At 43.7% G+C, this 19,245-nt stretch overlaps 1 protein-coding gene across 2 annotated transcripts in view; it reads left to right on the forward strand.

Moving 5' to 3' along the window:
• Window positions 1-19,245, forward strand: part of ZCCHC14 (zinc finger CCHC-type containing 14) — a 59,174-nt gene that overhangs the window by 20,755 nt on the left and 19,174 nt on the right. For both annotated transcript variants that reach the window (XM_019742660.2, XM_019742659.2), the window contains exons 2-3: window positions 4,588-4,711; window positions 14,598-14,671. In XM_019742660.2, coding sequence (XP_019598219.1) covers window positions 4,588-4,711; window positions 14,598-14,671 — 198 coding nt within the window. The remainder of the gene's footprint in view (window positions 1-4,587; window positions 4,712-14,597; window positions 14,672-19,245) is intronic.

Consider the following 19,245-nt stretch of genomic DNA (forward strand, 5'->3'; position numbering starts at 1 on the left):
GGGTCTTCAATGAAATAGATTTTTAATAATTAAAACTCTCTTCTAAAAACTGTGGTTCTGGTCCATGAATATTAAAAGGGATTTTTAAACACAAAGCTTTAAAGCAGCCAGTGTAGAGTTAGGTTTCTTTCATGGACTAAGGAAAACCGTTAAAGAAAAGTGTAAATATCTGAGGAAGGGAATCAGCAGGGGTCATGCTGTCCAACAGGTGTCCTCTAGGCTGATGCTCCATATGGTTTGTCATCTTTGCATCTTATCCTTGGGTGGGGTCTTTGAGTTGATCTGATTTAATTGTCTACATAGCTCTGGATTCCTTTTTACATCCCCCCTAAAAGAAGGTTGTTTGGCCTGTGAAGGTTCTGATCATGGAGAGCTCCTTTATCTTGACATACTCCTGCAACAGCGGCACCCCAAGGAGCTGGTTACAAATGCAGGGGCTCAGCCCTGCCCACCCCCAACCCCCTCAAGACCTTCTGAATCAGAACCATCATTTCAACAAGATCTGGAGGCATTTGGCACATTAAAGTGGAAGCAGAGGCCAAGTCTCTATTTACGCAGCTGTGACAAGGAGAGGGTTAACTCTGAGCCAGGCGTGCGCTGTGAGGCTAGGTGCTGGGACGTGAGCCCGTTGCTGTCTCCCTAGGTGTGTGGCAAAGTCAGACCACAATCACTTCCCTGGCAGAACCACAGAATGGAGTGTGTGCCTCGTGACTGGTAGCTCGCTTCAGAGTCAGATTTCATTCATGGCTAGAGCTTTGCAAGTTCTGTGTTAGATCTGGTGAAACACTGTGATGATTGCATAGTACATAATTTAGACTGCAGATATTTTACTTTGAAATAGAGGTGCTTTTTTTTGTTGTTAGGTCAATCCTGAATTTATTAAAATCCAGTCATACATTTTACACACTTATTAAGTACCTGTTTTGTGCCAGGCACTGTTTGAAGTGCAGAGGATACAGCAGTGAACAAAACAGACAAAAAGTCCTTGCTTCACTGAGCTTCAAGAAGTCCTTGCTAAGGGTCGGCCGGATGGCTCAGTTGGTTAGAGCGTGAGCTCTCAACAACAAGGTTGCTGGTTCAATTCCCACTATGGGATGGGGGACTGCGCCCCCTGCAATTAAGATTGAAAATGGTGACTGGACTTGCAGCTGAGCTGCGCTCTCCACAACTATGTTGAAAGACAATGTCTTGGAGCTGATGGGCCCTGGAGAGACACACTGTGTCCCAATATTCCCCAGTTAAAAAAAAAAAAAGTCCTTGCTAAGAAGGTGACATTGGTGATGGCAGTGAGGGGACCATTCCAGGCAGAAGGCGAAGCAGAACCCGGCTGCTGAGCCCACCCTGGGCGGCTGCACTAGACTGAGCAGAGGGGAGAAGCAGGAGATGTCAGACTACGAGCCAGGCCCTGGTGGCTCATCCAAGAGGCTGGCTGTCAAGATGCAAGGGAGCATGCTGGGTGTTCATTTAGAAAGAAAGCAAGGAGCTTGCATGAAAAGGACGTGGAAGTGAAGGGAACATGTCCCTCAAGGTGGAGTCGGGCTCTGTTGTCGGAGAGCATTTTCTCAGTGCCTTCCTCACGGTAGCAGAAGGCGACATTTGGAACTGATCAAGTCTCCATTCTCGTGCACACCGAGCTGGTGACTGGAGCTCCGCTGTGAGCGTGAGTCAGAGAGCATCTGAGTTGAACTGCGTAGGTCACATGGGCAAATTAACTTAACCAAAAATAACCCGAAAAACAGCATTTCTGGGAAATGCAAGTGAAGGCAGCTTTCAATGTAAACAAAGGAGCAAAGTAAAGATAAAGGCTTGGTTGGAAAAAGTGAACATTTGGAAAACTAAAAAGAAATCCTTTGGGGGAAAACACTGAGGAAAACAAATATTTCTATTGTAGCAGTTACAGTATGAAAGTTTTCTTTCATTTATTTATGTCGTGCAATGCATATGTTTCGATAGGGTAACGCAGAGGTTCCTCCTTCCTCTTGGTAGCATGGCAATTAGACCTACACCCTTTAGCTTTTCCTGTTAATCGACGGAAGGAGCTTCCTGTACTCTCTGGGTTTCCTCTTGGTCTTTGCTGAGAATTCACAAGATGGTGGCTGCGGTAAAAAACCTGGACTTGGTGCTGTCGGCGATTCACCGCCTGCCTGCACTTAGTCACCTGGGGAGCTGAACGCACACAACAAAAAACCACAACCAGGTCCCAGCCCCACTCTGGAAATTCTGATTGAATTGGGGCGTGTGGGACTTGGCGTTGGCATATGTTCCTCCAGTGCCTTGAGGGTTCCACGTGCAGCCACGGTTGAGAACCATCCTTTCAGTCCAGCTCTCAAGCTGTGTTCTCCTGGCCGTAGCACTAAACATTGTGACTGTAGTGCATTCTCCACTCAGCCTTCGCTCCCTCTCCCGTCCTCCCGCAGCCTGAGAGTGTAGAGGCTGGTTTTCTGTTTTTGGCTGTTTGGCATGTTTTAGGCTGAGCAAATGGTTGTGTGTTTGCGCGCTTGGGGCAGGAGAGGTTTGTTACTAGTCCAGACAACCCAGCTGCTTCTTAGGACCAGCACTTAGAATTACTTTCCAGGGTAGCTGTGAGAACATGGGGGTGCCTAAGAATCAGGCCAAGTGGGATGGAAATTGCTGTGGTTTTGTGTATTATGTAGTTACAGATGTTAACCTCCTGAGTTGTTTCCCATGGTAATATTTACTTGGAACTAAAAATCTTGCTTTTTGAGTAATTACTTGTACTTATTAGTTCTATTATTTAATAGGAAAAGAAGTTCATTTCTGTAGTACTCTGACCATTTGGATAATGAAAGAAATTTTACCAAATCTAAGGGAAATAATCCAATTTAGTTCGATTATAAATATAAGTAACTAAAAATTTCAACTGTCTTGATAGCATCTTTGTAATGTTATCAAAAGATTTGACTTTTTGAAGGAGTACTGGATGGGCAGGGTTATTTCCTTGAGTTTTATTCACTTCCAGATTACCTAGACTTGTGATAAGTTCCTTTTCACGGACGGTGTCTCTTGGTACAGGACCTGTCAGTCCTGTGCTGTGTGTGCCCAGTGACACTTGTCCCCACAAAGCCGGGGAAGCCTTCCTGCTCCAGTGGCTTTGACAAAGGTGGGAGTAGAGAGAGCTTGTTGTGTGTAGGGCGTGCGGTCTAACTGGGTGCAGTTCTCTGAAGGACTGGGCGTTGCTGTCTGTTTAATGTGGCCCATGCTAGCAGGCGTGGCGGCGGCCTCCATCCTTTCCTCCTCTCTGCCTCTGCCTCAGTGCCCCCCGGGCCAGACCTTTATGCGGGCCATGGGGTCTGTGCTTGCAGTGTACTTACAGGTTCTTTGGGTCAGCTCCCACCTACTTGCAGGTAATGAAGTAAACTAATGAGAATGAAGGCCAGAGAACTTAGAGGGACACATGTGCCTCAAGTAGAGCCTGTTTCAGAATCAGGACTGAAAGTCATGCTTCTTTTTCCCCAAATGGTTCCCCTTTATTGTTTGTGTAACAGTGATAGCGCATGCCTCGTTTGATAAACTTTAAAATTTTAATTGTCTTCTACTGTTCTTTGAAATTTTGACAGACATTGAATTGTGACTTTGATAAGTTACAGCATTGGTCATTTTTTTTTTTCTTTTAAATCCTGCAAATCAAATGTATTTTGGCTGTAAAATTTTCAAATACAAAATTATTATTAAGGGGAAACAAATAAAAGTTATTGCATTCTCCCCACCCTACCCAAGAGTCTCCTCTCCACTCCTGAGGTCACTACAGTTGAGAGTTTGCCATGTCCTTCCCGGCCCGTTTCCATTAATTTATGCACAAACACATTGATTTTAAACCAAAGAAAAGGAGGCAGTGATAGAACGATACTCTATGACTTGTTTTTAATCTTCCTGTATGTAGAACAGCTTTCATGGTTGTTTTATGACTGTCATAGCCCATCTGTGGATGCACTGTCGTTTATTTAGTTGGGTCTTTATTTGTAGCTATTTAAGATGTTTTCAGCTTTTCACTATCACAGACGTGCTACAGCGAGCATTCCCCCCCCCCACAGACACACATAGAAACATGTTTTTCACATGTTTACTTTGTATGATGAATTCCTAGAAATGGAATTGTAATACAGTTTCAGAATATGCTTTTATAAAATGTACCCCCTACTAAGTCCAGTTGTACTCCATGTTTCACTATTGATTTTAGAGCATTTCATGATTTATTCAAGGTCTGTAGAAGGACAGTGTTAAGTCCTGCTGTGTAATTAATTGTATAGGTACTGTCTCAGTTATAGATATATATATAATTCATGGCAACTTGGGTGACATAATTTTATCTAGACGAGTGAACCACAGACACGAGACAAATTCCCATATTTTCTTAAAGTTATCTGAGCTGTTTTTAAATTGCAGTGGTGAGTGATGGGTTGGTGAACTTTTTGTGTTTCATAGGAAGTGCTTATTATTGCACGAGTCATGTTTTATAGAAAAAATTGAAACTATAGTAAACATAAATGACTTTTAAATAACAATGGAAATCATTCCACGTGAACCAAACGGAAGAAAATAACGACGATTATGTTTCTGTTCCTTCAGGTCACTCCGAGAACTGAGACCCCCGTCAGCAGTGTCAGTAATAGTTTGGAGAATGCACTACGTACATCAGCACATTCCACTGAGGAGTCGCTGCCTAAGAGGACTGTAGGAAAACACTCCAAAGGTGAGTCTGTCCCCGCAGCGTTGCAAGGAGGGAGACGCACTCGAGTGTAGAGGGGCGATTTTGCAATGATGTTTGGTTACATGCTTTCAGATCTTTCATAAACGCTAGTCATAGTAAGGTGTATTATTTTTCTAATTCTCTAATGCGTGAATGTATCTTGGCTGTAAAAAATCTCAACTGCTGTTTATTAAGGGGGAATAAATGAAAGTGGTTGTTATACCCTCCTCCCTGTCCCACGCTAAAATAAGCCCTGAATTCTAGATCTAGCAGCACTCTCCTGGAGAACATTGTGCAATAATGGGATGGTCTTCATCTGCACTAACTCGGTTGCCAGCGGCCACACGTGCCCTTGGAGCACTCGAAATGTGGCTCATATAACTAAGGCCCTGACAATTTATTTTTATTTCACTGCGATTGCAGTAGCTCAGTGTGGACTGTGCAGCTCTGAATGTGGCGGGGGCGTGTTGCAGACGAAGCTGCGCGCTCCTTGGTTCTCGTGTGCCTGACCTTGTGTAGCTCGCTGGACAGTCAGCTTGCTCTACAGTTGGGGGACTTTGTGGAGGTGTGGCAGACCTTCCAGCAGGAAAGTAAGGTGATGTGTAGGGCTAGGTGGGGTTGGCAGCAAACCCCACGTCTGCAGAGTCAGCAGGGGGCCAGGATGACCCCACCTCAGACGGTTCGTGAGACCCTGGAGTATTCGAGGCTGGTGGGTCCCTCACTCAGCTGGCCTGTGTTCCCCACCTTGTTTGTGTCTCATCTAGAACCGAGCCGCACTAAGGAGGGAGCCACTCCTGCTTGTTTTGTGTGTTTTCCCTTCTCTGTTGTCTCCGTCTCAGACACAGTGTTTCGTACCTCACAGATGCTTAATAAACACTTTGGTTTTAAAATAAAGCCCCATTCTGACGAAACCATAGAGAGTCAGCTATCCCTGACTTGGGTCAGATGCTGGATATATCTCTGTCCTGGTAATGGCTGCACGCATATTTATGTATACGTCACCATGTTAGGGTGTTAAAGCAGCAAATCCTCATAGCAGCCCTGGGATGCAGTTAGCTTGTTTTATATAATCTGCTCCAGGGACTGTCATGCTGAGGACGCAGGGCCTCACCTCCCGGGATGGGTGGCTGTCACTCAATCACAGGGACTTTCTCTCCCTAAAACGGCTCTTTTCCTTTTTCCTTCTCCATGTCACCCCGGGAGCAGTGCCTCTGATGGGGTGTTGCTCCCTTTGTGCCAAGACCATCCAACATGGAACCTGTGCCCTGTACTCCCCTAATCTGAAGGGCTGGCCTCTTCTTCACCAGTGCTTTTTCCTCGAGACAGTTATCCAGACCCCTTGCTCGTGTTTTGTTTTGTTTTTAATACAATTGCAGAACATGTGGCTATTGCCTCCGTCATTCTCTTGTCTGTGTGTGTTGGTGCCAGAGAGGCACCAGTGAGCCAGCGTCAGCATCACCTGTGCCAAACGTCATTAATTATCTACAGGATTCTCATCCAGTGGTCACAGGGAATAACAGTTTCTTCCGTCCAGAAATTGGCAAGCAAGTTAACTTGGTTTTATTAGTCACTTCTCGTAATTCTCTGTTGGGCCTCGGTGGTTAGTCCTCAGAAAGACTAAAGTCGCTCTTGAGTGTTATCACTATAAAGTTTTCTCACTGTCTTTTCTGTAGCCTACCTGTGTTTTGGAAATCTAAACTGATAAAATGTATTCATAAAGAGGTCAGACTTCTGCATTTCTTTTGTATAAAAGCTCAGGGAACAGCAGTGAGGACCGTCTGAACCCCTGACTGCTCTGGTCAGGCTGGGTCCCAAGACCAACCCCATAACCTTCCTGAGAGCTCTGGGTGCTCAGTTATACCTGTTTAATTCTAAGCATAATCCCATGAAGAGATAATTACCTCATCTTACAGACAGGAGAACTGAGTCACAGGTAAATAATTTATATCTAAGCTAAGCTGGGATGCCAGCCCGGAGCTAATGCTCTTAACCACTTGTGTTAGGCTGAAGAGTGTAGAAGAAGATCAAAGCGAAAGCATCGCCTTTTTTTTCTATACTATTATGAAGATTTTCAAGTCTAGGAGTAGAGAGAACAGTACAGTGCTGCCCGCATCTGGCTTCAGCAACACATAATCGACCCACCGTGTATTCTTCGGGGCCCTGAGTTGCCCAGGCGTGTCGTGTAGGACCATCCTGCACCCTGGGAGAGCTCCGCATCTTCCCCAGCGCAACCACTCAGTGGTTATTGAAACTTCAGGAGGTGGTTATAATGTACATGGTGAGGTCGAAATTACTTTTAATAATACTCTAAGTGAAAGAAGTTCTGTAACTTAGTTCCCTGGACTTTGGGTAGTTATCTTTAAAAATTATCCTTTTGTGAGACAATGAAAGAGTTGCATCGAAGTTAATTAAACTGCAGATCACCTACCAGAAGTTCTAAAACTTTTTGGTCTCAGGACCCCTTTGCATTTTTTCCCCCCCTTTTTCCGCCTCCCCACCCCACACTCCGGTTCAAGCTGTTGTTTCTCAGTCTAGTTGTGTAGGACACAGCTCCCTGGCCCAGGCTGGTATTATGAGCCTTGCGCTCCCCTCATCTGAGGCAGTCGGTCGGCAGCTCTTGCCAGCTGTTGGCCACTCACCCTGGCTGCCGGCCGCTCACGCTGGCCACCGGCCGCTCATGGCAGCACACGGTCGCCCACGGGCAGCACACGGCAGCATGTGGGAATCGAACCAGCGACCTTCACTCGAGCCACTGGGCCCGTCCCCCCACTTTGCATTCTTAAAAATTGATTTCAAAGAGCTTTAGTTTATGTCGATTTTTATCTATAGATATTTACCATGTTGTAAATTAAAGCTTTTTTTTTTACCTAAATTAATGTTTTTTGTTGTGTGCCGCTAAGGTTTTTGTGTTTGTCATGTAGCATTATGATGACTAAAGATAATTAATTAAAAGACTGAACCCCCAAAGTCTTGTACTTTGGGTAAAACAAAACCCAACCCAAAGAATTAGAATATGAATTCTAGTAAGACAAGAATTAGAAAAAAATCTAAGTTCTAAACTACCAGTAGTATGTTGTTTTTCTTGGGTTGGATTGGGGATTCTAATGTAACGTGCATTTGGAATTGAGAAGGCTTGATAATTTAAACTATTGGCCCTTTATTCAACATTTTATTATGAAGAATTTCAAACGCATAGAATAGTTCAAAGAATTTTACAGTGAATATCTACCACCTAGATTCCACAATTCCATTTTACTTTACTTGCTTCTCCCTTATCTGCCCGTCTCTCCACCCATCAAGACATTGCATTTTTTAAGAGGGGAGGGGGCTCGAGAAGAGGGTAAGTGGGGTCTAATATATGGGGATGGAAAGAGAACTGACTTTGGGTGGTGAACACACAATGTGAGGTATAGACAATGTATTATAGAATTGTACACCTGAAATCTCTGTAACTTGACTAACAATTGTCACCCCAATAAACTTGAAAAAAACAAAACAAAAAAAAAAACAAAAACAAAAAAGACATTGCATTTTTTGATGTGTTTCACAGTAAGTTGTTAACCATTGGTGTAGTTCTCCAGACTTGCTGTATTTGTCACACGTGATCATATATGTGCCGCTCGCCCACAGCCCCGCTCCAGGAAGAGGCGTGGCTTCTCCGTGGCACCTTAGCCTCTGCACCCTGACTTCATTCAGCACCCTCCTCTCTGGTCACGAATGACTCTTTGGGTGACAAGTCAGCTGGCTTTTCACCTATCATTTGTGATCACTCCACCCCAAACTCTGTCTTCCCTTGTTTTTTTTCTGTTTTTAAATTGTGGGACATCAGATAATATACACAAGCGTTGGTGTTCCACGGGCCTGCTGAGAACACGCTGGCCTGGTTTTCCTCCTGCCTTTCCGTCCACTTCTGTTTCCTTTGTGATTCCCTTGTTTTCTGCCCCTTAAATGTCAGTGCTCTCCAGGCTCCTTCCTGGTCCCCCACTTAACAACGTCTAAGCGTTCTTCTTTGAGCCTGTGCTGAAGCCACTGTTGATCTGTTGATGACTTCAGATCTGTCTGACCTCAGAGTCCAGCTAGGACTCTTGTCCTGGACCCCAAATACCTGTGAACCTACTGGTCATTGAGTATTTACACCTAGATGGCTCACTGGTACCTCAGTCAGTTATACTTAGAATGCAACCGTTACTTTTGTTGCTGCCCCCAAAATGGGTTTCCAGTATCCGTGATTGATACCAGCATTTGGGCACTTGGAACAAAACCTGGAGGTCCATGACAGCTCCCTCTCCCTCTCAAGGGGTCTCAGCCCTCACAGTCCTGGTAGGTTTGGCCTTGGAGGGCCATCGTGTTTCTTCTTCCTATCACTGGGCCACCATCCTGGATCAAGACCTCCATCTTCTCTGCCGCCTGTGGGTTCTCTTCTGTGGCGCGTTTTCTGAGCGGGGACGTGTCCAGCACGTTGGATCATGGTTCCCCTGCTTAGGAAGCCTCTCGGCACCACCGATGATGGCAGCAGCTGGTGGCATGCAGCACTGACCACCACCAGGGGCTGCCCTGTAGTTTGCATGTGTTCACATAGCTGATGCCACAATCACATGAAGTGGGAACAATTATTCCTTTTGTTCCGGGATTAAATAACTGCCCAAGGTCACTGAGCTGTGGAAAGTGTCACATTTCAAACTGAGCCTGTCTGACTGCAAATCCCATGGGTTTACCTTGACTTATGGGGAAGCCCCAGTTTCCTTATATGCGCATTCATTGTGGGGTTGGTAGGCCGGCCAGTCTGTGCCCTTGCCTCCTTGTGACCTTTCCTCCTCTCTGCTTGGATCTCCTGTTACTCCTCTCTGAGTTTCTGGCTCCCACCCCAACTAAAACACTATGCGCTGTCATACCTGGGTCTGGATTACTGTGTCCCTCTGCCCACATGGGCCCTGCCCTTTGAGGTCTAACTCAAGCGTTACTACTTTGAACTCTATAATTTTTATATCATTTAGGGCTGGTACTGTGCTAGGTCATACTAACGCGTGGGGAAAAAATGTCTCAATACGTAAATAAGTAAAATCCCTTAGGTCCCTAAATTCAAGTGTCTTATCACTAACCACTCACATGGAATATGTGTGTATTCATTTCCTGTTTTTGCTACTTTGGAAATAATGATTTATCAGCTTTGTGTTTTCTCGATCATGCACTGCTTTTGTTTCTATTTCTGGAGAACTCACAAATTAATGCAGGATAGCTAGATGATTTTTAAAAAATCAAAGAAAAATATAGAGTTTTTAAATATAACATGATATATGTCCTAAAAAAATGTTGAAAAGCAGGATCAGTTTAATCAGTGTAGTAGTGAATATTCACATTTTAACAGCAGCTGAAAGAAGCAATCCTTGTAAAAATTATCCCCATTAACACAAACAACTAAATGAAAGTGAGAAAGTAAGTTGGTATTTTAGGAACATTATTATTCAGCTGAGACTTTTAAGAATTCAGTTTTTTAATTTTTTAATTTTTAAATGAAAACTAGATTTCAGTAGTAAGATTTTAAATTAGGAAGCATCTTAAATGCTATCCTGGTTCAGTTTCTTTATTTCAAGTATGAAGACTTTGAGTTCTGTTGTGTAGAACTTAGGAGATGGAGGTGTTTGTGCTAGGAAATGATTTCTTTTCATCTTTTCTCTCAGCCATAAATAATATGCTCTTTACTATGATTTCTTTGAGCACAGTTTTGGTAATTTTTGAAGTTGTTTCTTGTTATTGAGCATAATAGAATTAAACTATTTAATAAAGATACATTGAAGTCAAGTAAAAGACATATTTGACAGAAAACTACCAACCATCCAATTTTTTTCCCAGAAGACTGCAGAAAGGGAAAACGTCTCAGAAGAGTAGCTCATTTTTGGAACATATTAAAGCCATAATCTATAGGTGCCTTACAATTACAGATGTGACAGCTGGATCTTGTAAATCATTTGAAGATGCTTGGCTGCAAAGATGGTCCTTAGGCTGTGGTAGTTTTAACCAGGAGCTCCCTGGACTGAAATGAATATGTTCCTGGTCCTGGCTTTGGCACCTGCTGGCTGTGGGGCTTCTGGGTCTGTCATCATCCTCAGTCATCTGTGACTTTTTACCAGCCCCTACCCCCACGTAGTTGCCCTGTCCTGCTTCAGGCCTTTTGGACACTTGCTGGGGGTTTTATTACAACACATTTTGTACTTTCTCATCTAACAAATTTCCCTCCCCCTTGTTTCAGTTACATTAGTGTATTGGTTTTTAAATTAGGTATTGATTCAATTATAAAAATGGAAGTTTAATGCAATTATACATTTTATTGAAGGCTCTGTAATCTAACTTACAAGATTTGAGAATTTCTAGTGTGCATCTTGAATGAGAAAAGAAGAAAAGTTTGAACAAACGCAGTTTTAAAAGGAAAAAGCACATAGTCCTTTTCTTTCTCATCTCAACATGAGAGAACAGGCTGGGCTAGTAGCCTCGTGTCCCTTTGTCCCAGCTCCATCTGTCCTACACAGACGTGTCAATACACAGTCTAGACCCTAACCCCATTTATCCTCATTCCCCAGGTTTCTCGCAGATAGGAGCGCCCGTCTTTCCCAGTCCGCCTTTTAGAGCCCTGTTGCTGGCCAGGACTCGCTCATCGCTAGCCCAGCAGAAGTGTGTCCTTTGAGTCTTCCCAGTTGATGCAGATCCTGTCTTTGTGGCCACCTTTTACTCTGTTCTGTCCCTTCAGGTGGTAGATTGATATCTAGCCCCTCAAATGTACACACGTTTGCTTGCACTCTTCAGAAAGTAGAGAAACTTGCTGTATGACAGTTAGATGACACAGTCTGCAGGATTGATACAGGGAGGTAAGAGGGAAAGGAGAGGTCACTTTATCTGCCAGTAGACTTAAATGGATAGATACTTGTATGCATTTAGACATATACTTTAAAATTAGGAAACCACGTTACAGAAATTTGGGGGTGGGGGGACTACCCATAATTCCACCACCAAACACAATTCACATAATTGCTGTCATTTTTGATAATTTATTTTTAGTCTGTTTTTAATTGACATTCTAAACAACAATAAGCATGTTACAATTTATAATTTCAGTTGATACTACAGGCGTTTTTTTTTTATGGTTTTGTTTTTATAAGCGTGGTCTTTAATATAGCTCCAAAGTTGAGAGCGTGCTTAAACATCTTTGAAGCCTAATTAAACAGCCCATGACCCTACCCCCCCACAGTAGCCATTTCCACTACTGATGTCTGCTACAGAAAATCATTCCGCAGATGCCTTTCCATTCCAGCAGGCTCCCCCTCACCCGTCTTCAGAGCCCTGTACGACGACAGGATGACAGGTGTTGTTTTCAGGGAGGGCAGTGTGGAGAGAACTTCACTGTGAGGAAAACAGCAGAACTTTTAAACCATCTATTTGGTCTGGTGCTGACCTGGCTGTGAAAGCCGCTGCAGCAGCTGCCTGCACATGGGCTGGTGGCGCTGACGGATGGAGCTGACACAATGCACCATGTCCGTTGGTCTGACGATTCTGACGAGGCCTCACAAACATTTCAGCCCTGGAGTTCAAAATGCCTCTTTGACTTCAAAACAGCTGAATAATGTTCATCTGCTCTTCACATTTTCCTGTCCAGATATGAGTCATTTCCCGCTTTCAGTCCAGATGAAGTTTTTTCTTTTTCTTTTTTTCCCGTAAATCCTCGTATAATTCCGTCCTGGGACATGTAGGTACACATTGGTGTTCTGTGGTCAGGGAAAATGCTGACTGCATTTTTCTGTACTCATTGACTTTATATGTTCTATTGTTTAAAAAAGTAAAAGATTTGGATTAGAGTGTCATTGTGGGTAGACTTTTAAAACTACTGGTTGGGAAAACATCAAAGCTGTTTATTTGCTGACCATCTGCCTAAAGGAAGTCAGACAGGAACAGTAAGTAGTTTCACTCAGTGAAAATAGGGAGGTGTACAACCTCCAAATGTAGTGTTGTCTTTGTTTTGCCAGAAAGGAAACAAACATTCTTAGTTTTTTAGAGTAATTCCTTCCTGTAAGGTGCTATTTTTAAGCTTAAAATACTCTAAACCGAATGGATTCTAGTTATCTCCCAAGATGCGTGTTGACCCTGATATATATATAACTTGACAACATTAGGGAGGCTTACGGGAAAATAATTTAGGAGGTGAAGGGTGTTTTCCCCATCAGACCACATAACCTGTGTGTGTCCAAGAACATACCCGTCCAGCTTGTTCACTGCCGTATTCCCAGTCCCTACAATAAGGCCTGGTCCACAGCCGGGCTCCACAAAGGTTTTTCTGCAAAGATCCAGATAGTAAATATTTTTGGCTTTGGGGGGCATACGGCAGCTCTGCTGTCTTGGGATGGAAAACAGCCATTGGCGATATGTAAGCAAATAGTGTGGCTATGTGCCGATAAAATCATTCAAACCAAAGGGAGCAGAGCAGGCAGCCTAGAGTTTGCCAGGCCCTGCCTTAGAATAACGCTGTCCCGTAGAACTGAGTGATGACTGAATGCTCTGTGTCTGTGCTGTGCAGTATGGTAGCCACTGCCCACGTGTCGAGCACTTAGAATGTGGTCAGTGCAACTGAGAATTAGATTTTTAATTTCATTCCATCGTAATGAATACAAATTTCAGTGGTCCCATGTGGTTAGTGGCTGCAGTATTGGGTGATGGAAGCTTTGAACCACCCCCAAAGCGGGTTGTACAGAGCGACTTGTTTTCTCTGGGATGTTCATACATCTTAGGGGAGAAAAGATTTCTGTGGCCAAAAAGAAAACAAAAGAGGAGGAGGACTTGTTAATAAACAGAGTATTCGTGTGGGACTTCTCAGAGCCTTGAATATGCTAATGTACATGGACAGTTTCCAAGAAGGAATTTCTTGGATTTTTCCTCTAAACTTGATGACCATGAAGCTTTTTTGGGGGTGACACTGAACATCTTACAGAACTGGTGTTCCTTGGAGGAGACTTTTGGGAACACTGGTGTGGCAGACCGGGAGATGGGGGGGCTACTGGAATTGTAACATAATAGTTTTGATCAGTTATGTTGACTATTTCATATAGGACGGGGAGGTTGAAAGATCTATAGAAATCCTCATGGTACACTGCCAAATGACCTCCAGAAATAGTAAAAAGTAATGGAAGGTTGCGTAGTCTGATGTATCATTTTATTTTTGAGGAGCAAAAATGCACCCACGTTTGTGAAAAGGGTGGTATGAAAAAACGGATGACTTTAGGACGCTCTCGAATGGTGGTTTGTCTTTTTTGGTCATTGTCTGTCTGTGCGGCCATCTCGGTAATCCTCATCGTGTTCTTTGGTGGCAGCCTTGGGAATCTTCCCGTCTGTTCTGTGAGTGCTGCTTGCTGACCTCCAGCCTTGCCCTGTCAGAGAAGGAGACGGTGCTCTGTTGACGAGAAGATCCCGTGAGAGCCTCCGTGTCTGAGACAGTCACAATTGGAAATGTGGAGCGTTAGTTTTTCAGAAATTGGAACCGATCATAACTAACCTTCAGTTATAATTAGAATTCGTACTCTTCGTGCATTCAAATAAATTTATGTTCTCTTTTCAAGCCCTGTTCTCTTCCTTTTTCTAGGATCTGTACTTATTTGTTTACCTGCTTTTCCTGCTTTACTTTTAAATTCACCTTCCATTCCTGAGCATGACAGCTTTTTATCTTCCTCTTCAGTTTCTCATTCCAGGCAAACACACCACAGAAGAGACTGAGCAGCCCTGGGTGTTGAAAGCCTTCTTTTGAAAATTGCTAAAATATCAACTGCTAACTGCTAACTAAGTAATAATATGTACTTCAAGGTTATATTTCATTTTTTTAATTTCGTTTGTTGTTGTTTTTGTACTTTTACAGTGAGTGTTGAAAAGATAGACCTGAAGGGATTATCACATAAAAAAAATGAAAGAAATGTTGAATGTTCCTTTGAGGTAAGATGCTAAATTTTTGTTTCCCCTTTTCTCCTCTAAGGGATAGAAAGGAAACATTTACCATGAATAGATACATTTATTTATCTAAATAAAGATGGGCCTTTTTGCAAAGCACTGTTCCTTCTGTGGAAGATAGGAAGCTGGGACTGGGAACATGGGTGGGCCATATCCAGGACAGGGCTTGTTGGACTTCTGGCCTTTGGGGTGTTCACCCCCTAACCTCAGTGGCCTCCCCAAGGGAGAGGGGCCCAGGCTCTGGAATAGCCTGGAGTTAATAGTCCAATTCCATCCCTGTTAGCCGTGTGACCAAGGCCAACGCTGAACTTCTCTGTGCCCCACCAACTCCAGTCAGTCAGTAAAGGGGGAGGGGGCTAAGGGAGAATTAAATGAGGCAGTGCCTTCCAAACACAGGATCTGGAGTTAGGAAAGGCCTGCAAACTCAAGCTGTTCTTCTTCTGTACCCACTAGATGACAAAAGCTCCTTAGTCTGTATGGTGAACGTTCTCTAGACTGACATGCGCAGCTGCTGGTAGTTGGTCACCTAAGTTGGCTAACGTGGAGAACTGTGACAATTGAGGCACACGGTGTGTTAGGATGACAGACTCTCAATAACAGTGGCTTACCAGCACCGGCATATACAGGGAGGCAGCCTGGTGCTGGTGTGGCAGCTGTGCTCCCTGAAACCCTTATGGTCCAGGCTCCCTCCAGCTGCCTGCTTTGATGTCCCTACAAGGTGAACTTTAGCCTAATGGCCCCAGCGGGCAGCTAGGGCTCCTGTCCTCACATTGTCATTCCAAGTAGCAAGACACAGGATGAAACGGATGGGACAGGGTTTGTCTTTCTTTTAAGGAACATTCCTAAGAACAGCCACTAGACTCTTCTTCTGTTTTGTTGACCAGAACCTAGTGTTTTGGTCCCACTTAGCTGTGGGATTGGCTGAGAAGTGTATTCTGCATGGCCACGTCCCCAGGGTTCTGTTACTTGCCCAGCATGTTGTGTGAGGTTCTCTGACCACGTGCCTGAAAACTGATTGATAAGGAAAATCTGTGTCATGCATTATTGGGGAATGTTCTCAGGAATAAAAGCTTCTGGTTGGTATCTAGTATGTATACTATGTGCAGATTACTGGTTTTTCAAAGAGTATATATAGCTACATCAAAATACTTTTTCCACTGAAAGGATGAAATCTTCATTTGATTTGGGAGGTACAGCATCATGAGAATCAGTTGTTACGCGATAGATGTCTTCAAAATGTACAGGAAAGACTTACATTAGGTTTTGGAGGTTGTTAAGTTTGCCACTAGCAGCCAAGCCTCAGCAACCAGAGAATCTGGGAGCACACCGTCTTCCAGGCCTAGTTGGGGTCGGAGCCCAGCAAGTCCCTGGAACCCCGGGCGTGTTGCTCCCTCCCCTCCACTCTCTGCTTCTTGCTGGCAGGTGTCCCCTGCGGGACTGCCCATTTGGGAAACTGCTGACTGGGCAGCGTTTCTGAGGCAGTCGGCCCCATTCACCGCCCCCCAATCATCTGGGCTTTGATTCACCTTCACCCCCATCCTCAGTCCTGTTCCTTGTGGCCAGGAATTGGGTTTGTGCCGCATGAAATGAAGAAACTGTATACAGTACGACTGCCTGCAGCCTCTTGCCAAAGACATGAGCTTTGGCAAACTAGACACTGGCCTCGCCTGCCTCTCCCCGGAGGAGGGACTCGTGCTCAGGAGGTGCAGGCAGCAGCCGGCTGGCAGCCACAGGGACCTGGTGCCCCGCGCCCTCTGCACAGCTCCAGGAGGAGCCGGGAGCCGAGGCTGCCCCGCCGGTCGCAGCTCGGGGGCTGCTGCACTAGTCTAGGGACTTTGCTTAGTGTGCACATGACGAGTGTCGCACGGGGTTAGATGTTCAGTTTAAGATGTTTCTAACCCCGAGGGATGAAACTGAAGTGTTTTAGTCCTTAAAGAGAAAGCTCTGGTTGTCTGCAAAGCTGGCTTTTCCTGATCTGATAACCGATAAAAGTATGCTCGTGTTTAGGAAGGTGGTCACTCTTCACTACCCAGCAACCAGCTGTTCTTTAGGGACACCAGCTTGATGTGCCCTAAGGAATGTATCGTCCAAACTGCATTTGTTGGATGGTATTCAAAGCACAAAAGAAAGATAAAATCAACATTAAAAAAAATCATCTTATTTACAAAACACGTCGTTTATTTGTGCAGCTGTAACTGTGTGCTTGTGTGCTGGCGGTACACTCTTCTGCTCTGAAATAAGCGGCTACTTGCTTATTATTCACACGTAGGAAAAGAACCTCCTTATGGTGAGGGAGCTCCTGGCATTTTGCAGTCACTCTGGCTCCTGTGTTTCCTCGAAAATAAGACCTAGCCAGACAATCAGCTCTAATGCATCTTTTGGAGCAAAAATTAATATAAGACCCGGTTTTATTTTACTATAAGACCAGGTATAGTATAATATAATACAATACAATACAATATAATATAATATATAATATAAAATATACCAGGTCTTATATTAATTTTTGCTCCAAAAAGACACATTAGAGCTGATTGTCCAGCTAGGTCTTATTTTCGGGGAAGCAGGGTAGCTGTTACCAGATCCGACAGCTCTGCAAAGAGGGAGAACTGCTGGGCCGCAGGCCAAGACGATGACTTAACATATCTTTAAACTTAGGAACTTTCCATCATCTTAATGACCCACCCCCCAAAAAAAAAGTCCCAATAGTTTTTTCCTGTTTTAGAAATCAACAAGTTGATTCTCAAATGTAGGTGGAAAGAACTACAGTGTAGTCAAAATGATTTGGAGAAGAAGAAAAGAGTTGGAAGACACTACCTGGTTTCAAGACTTGCAGTTAAACTACGGGAATCCTGACACCTTGGCGTTGCTGAAAGGGTAGAGGAGGCATCGATCAGAACAAAACAGAGCCGAGAGTTAGACTCACATATAAATGGTCCATTGATTTTGACAAAGGTTCAAAGGCAGTTCAATGAAGAAAGGATATTTTTCCAACAAATGCTTCTGGAACAGACATCCATACACAAAAGAAATGAACCTTGACCAATCTCACCTCTTACACAGAAATTAACTCAACATTGATGACAGACCTAAATGTAGAACCTAAAATTATAAAACTCCCAGAAGAAAGCATAGGATAAAACTTCATGGGCCCAGCCCGGTGGCTCAGGTGGTTAGAGCTCCATGCTCCTAACTCCGAAGGCTCCCGGTTCGATTCCCACATGGGCCAGTGGGCTCTCAACCACAAGGTTGCCAGTTCAATTCCTCGAGTCCCGCAAGGGATGGTGGGCTCTGCCCCCTGCAACTAAGATTGAACACGGCACCTTGAGCTGAGCTACCGCTGAGCTCCTGGATGGCTCAGTTGGTTGGAGTGCGTCCTCTCAATCACAAGGTTGCCGGTTCGACTCCCACAAGGGATGTTGGGCTGTGCCGCCTGCAACTAGAAAACGGCAACTGGACCTGGAGCTGAGCTGCGCCCTCCACAACTAAGACTGAAAGGACAACAACTTGACTTGGGGAAAAAAAAAAAAAAAAAAACAAAACTTCGTCACAAAGGCAAAGACTTTCTGGATGCAGTACCAAAAATGCCCATAAAAGACAAATAAATTAGACTTCATCAAAATTTAAAACTTGCTCTTTGAAAGGCACTGTTAAGAAAATAGACAAGCTGTACACCTGAAATTAATATAAAATAATATTGAATGTCAAATAAAGTGTAAAAAAATTTTTTAAAAATTAAAGACAAGGCAAAGACTAGGAGAAAATAGTGGCAAATTATATATCTGATAAAGGTTTATATTCAAAATACTGGGGTGCCAAAAAGATGTATATAAGTGGACCCTTTGGTCAACGTTGCCCAAGCAGTAGTTTGCCATAATCAGAAGTGTCTGGATGCTGATGGTAACCACTTTGAGCACCTCTTGTAATTGCAGACGTCAAATGTGACTTGTATTCATCTTTTGTCATCAGTATATATTGAGTATTACAATTTTAATACAATTTTCCTTTCTTAGAATGTGTATACACTTTTTTGGCACCCTCTGTATATATAATGAACTCAAACTCAATAATAAGATAACAGTCCAATAAAAATTGAATCAAAGATTTGAACAGATACTTTACCAAGGGAGACGTATGGGTGGCAAAGAGCACATGTGAACAGATGTTCAGCATCATTAGTCATTAGGAAAACACCAATTAAAACCACAGTGAGATAACACTGGATGCCTATTAGAATGGCTAAACTTGAAAAGACTGACCGTATCAAGTGTTGCGTTGCCAGGTATGTGGAGGCACTGGAACTCTCCTGCACTGGGAATGTAAAGTGGTGCAAGTACTGTGGAAAACAGTTTGGTAGTTTTTTAAAAAAGTTAAACATATCCCTAAAATATGACCCATCACATTCACTCCAAAGGAAATGAGAGCATATGTTCATACAAAGATTTCTACATGAATATTCATAACAGCTTTATTTGTAACACCCCAAATATCCGTCTGCAGGAGAATGGATAAACAGACTACATGGTATCATATCCATACAGTAGAACACCACTCAAAGT

The sequence above is a fragment of the Rhinolophus sinicus genome, linkage group LG11 (assembly GCF_036562045.2).
Source record: "Rhinolophus sinicus isolate RSC01 linkage group LG11, ASM3656204v1, whole genome shotgun sequence".
NCBI lineage: Eukaryota > Metazoa > Chordata > Mammalia > Chiroptera > Rhinolophidae > Rhinolophus > Rhinolophus sinicus.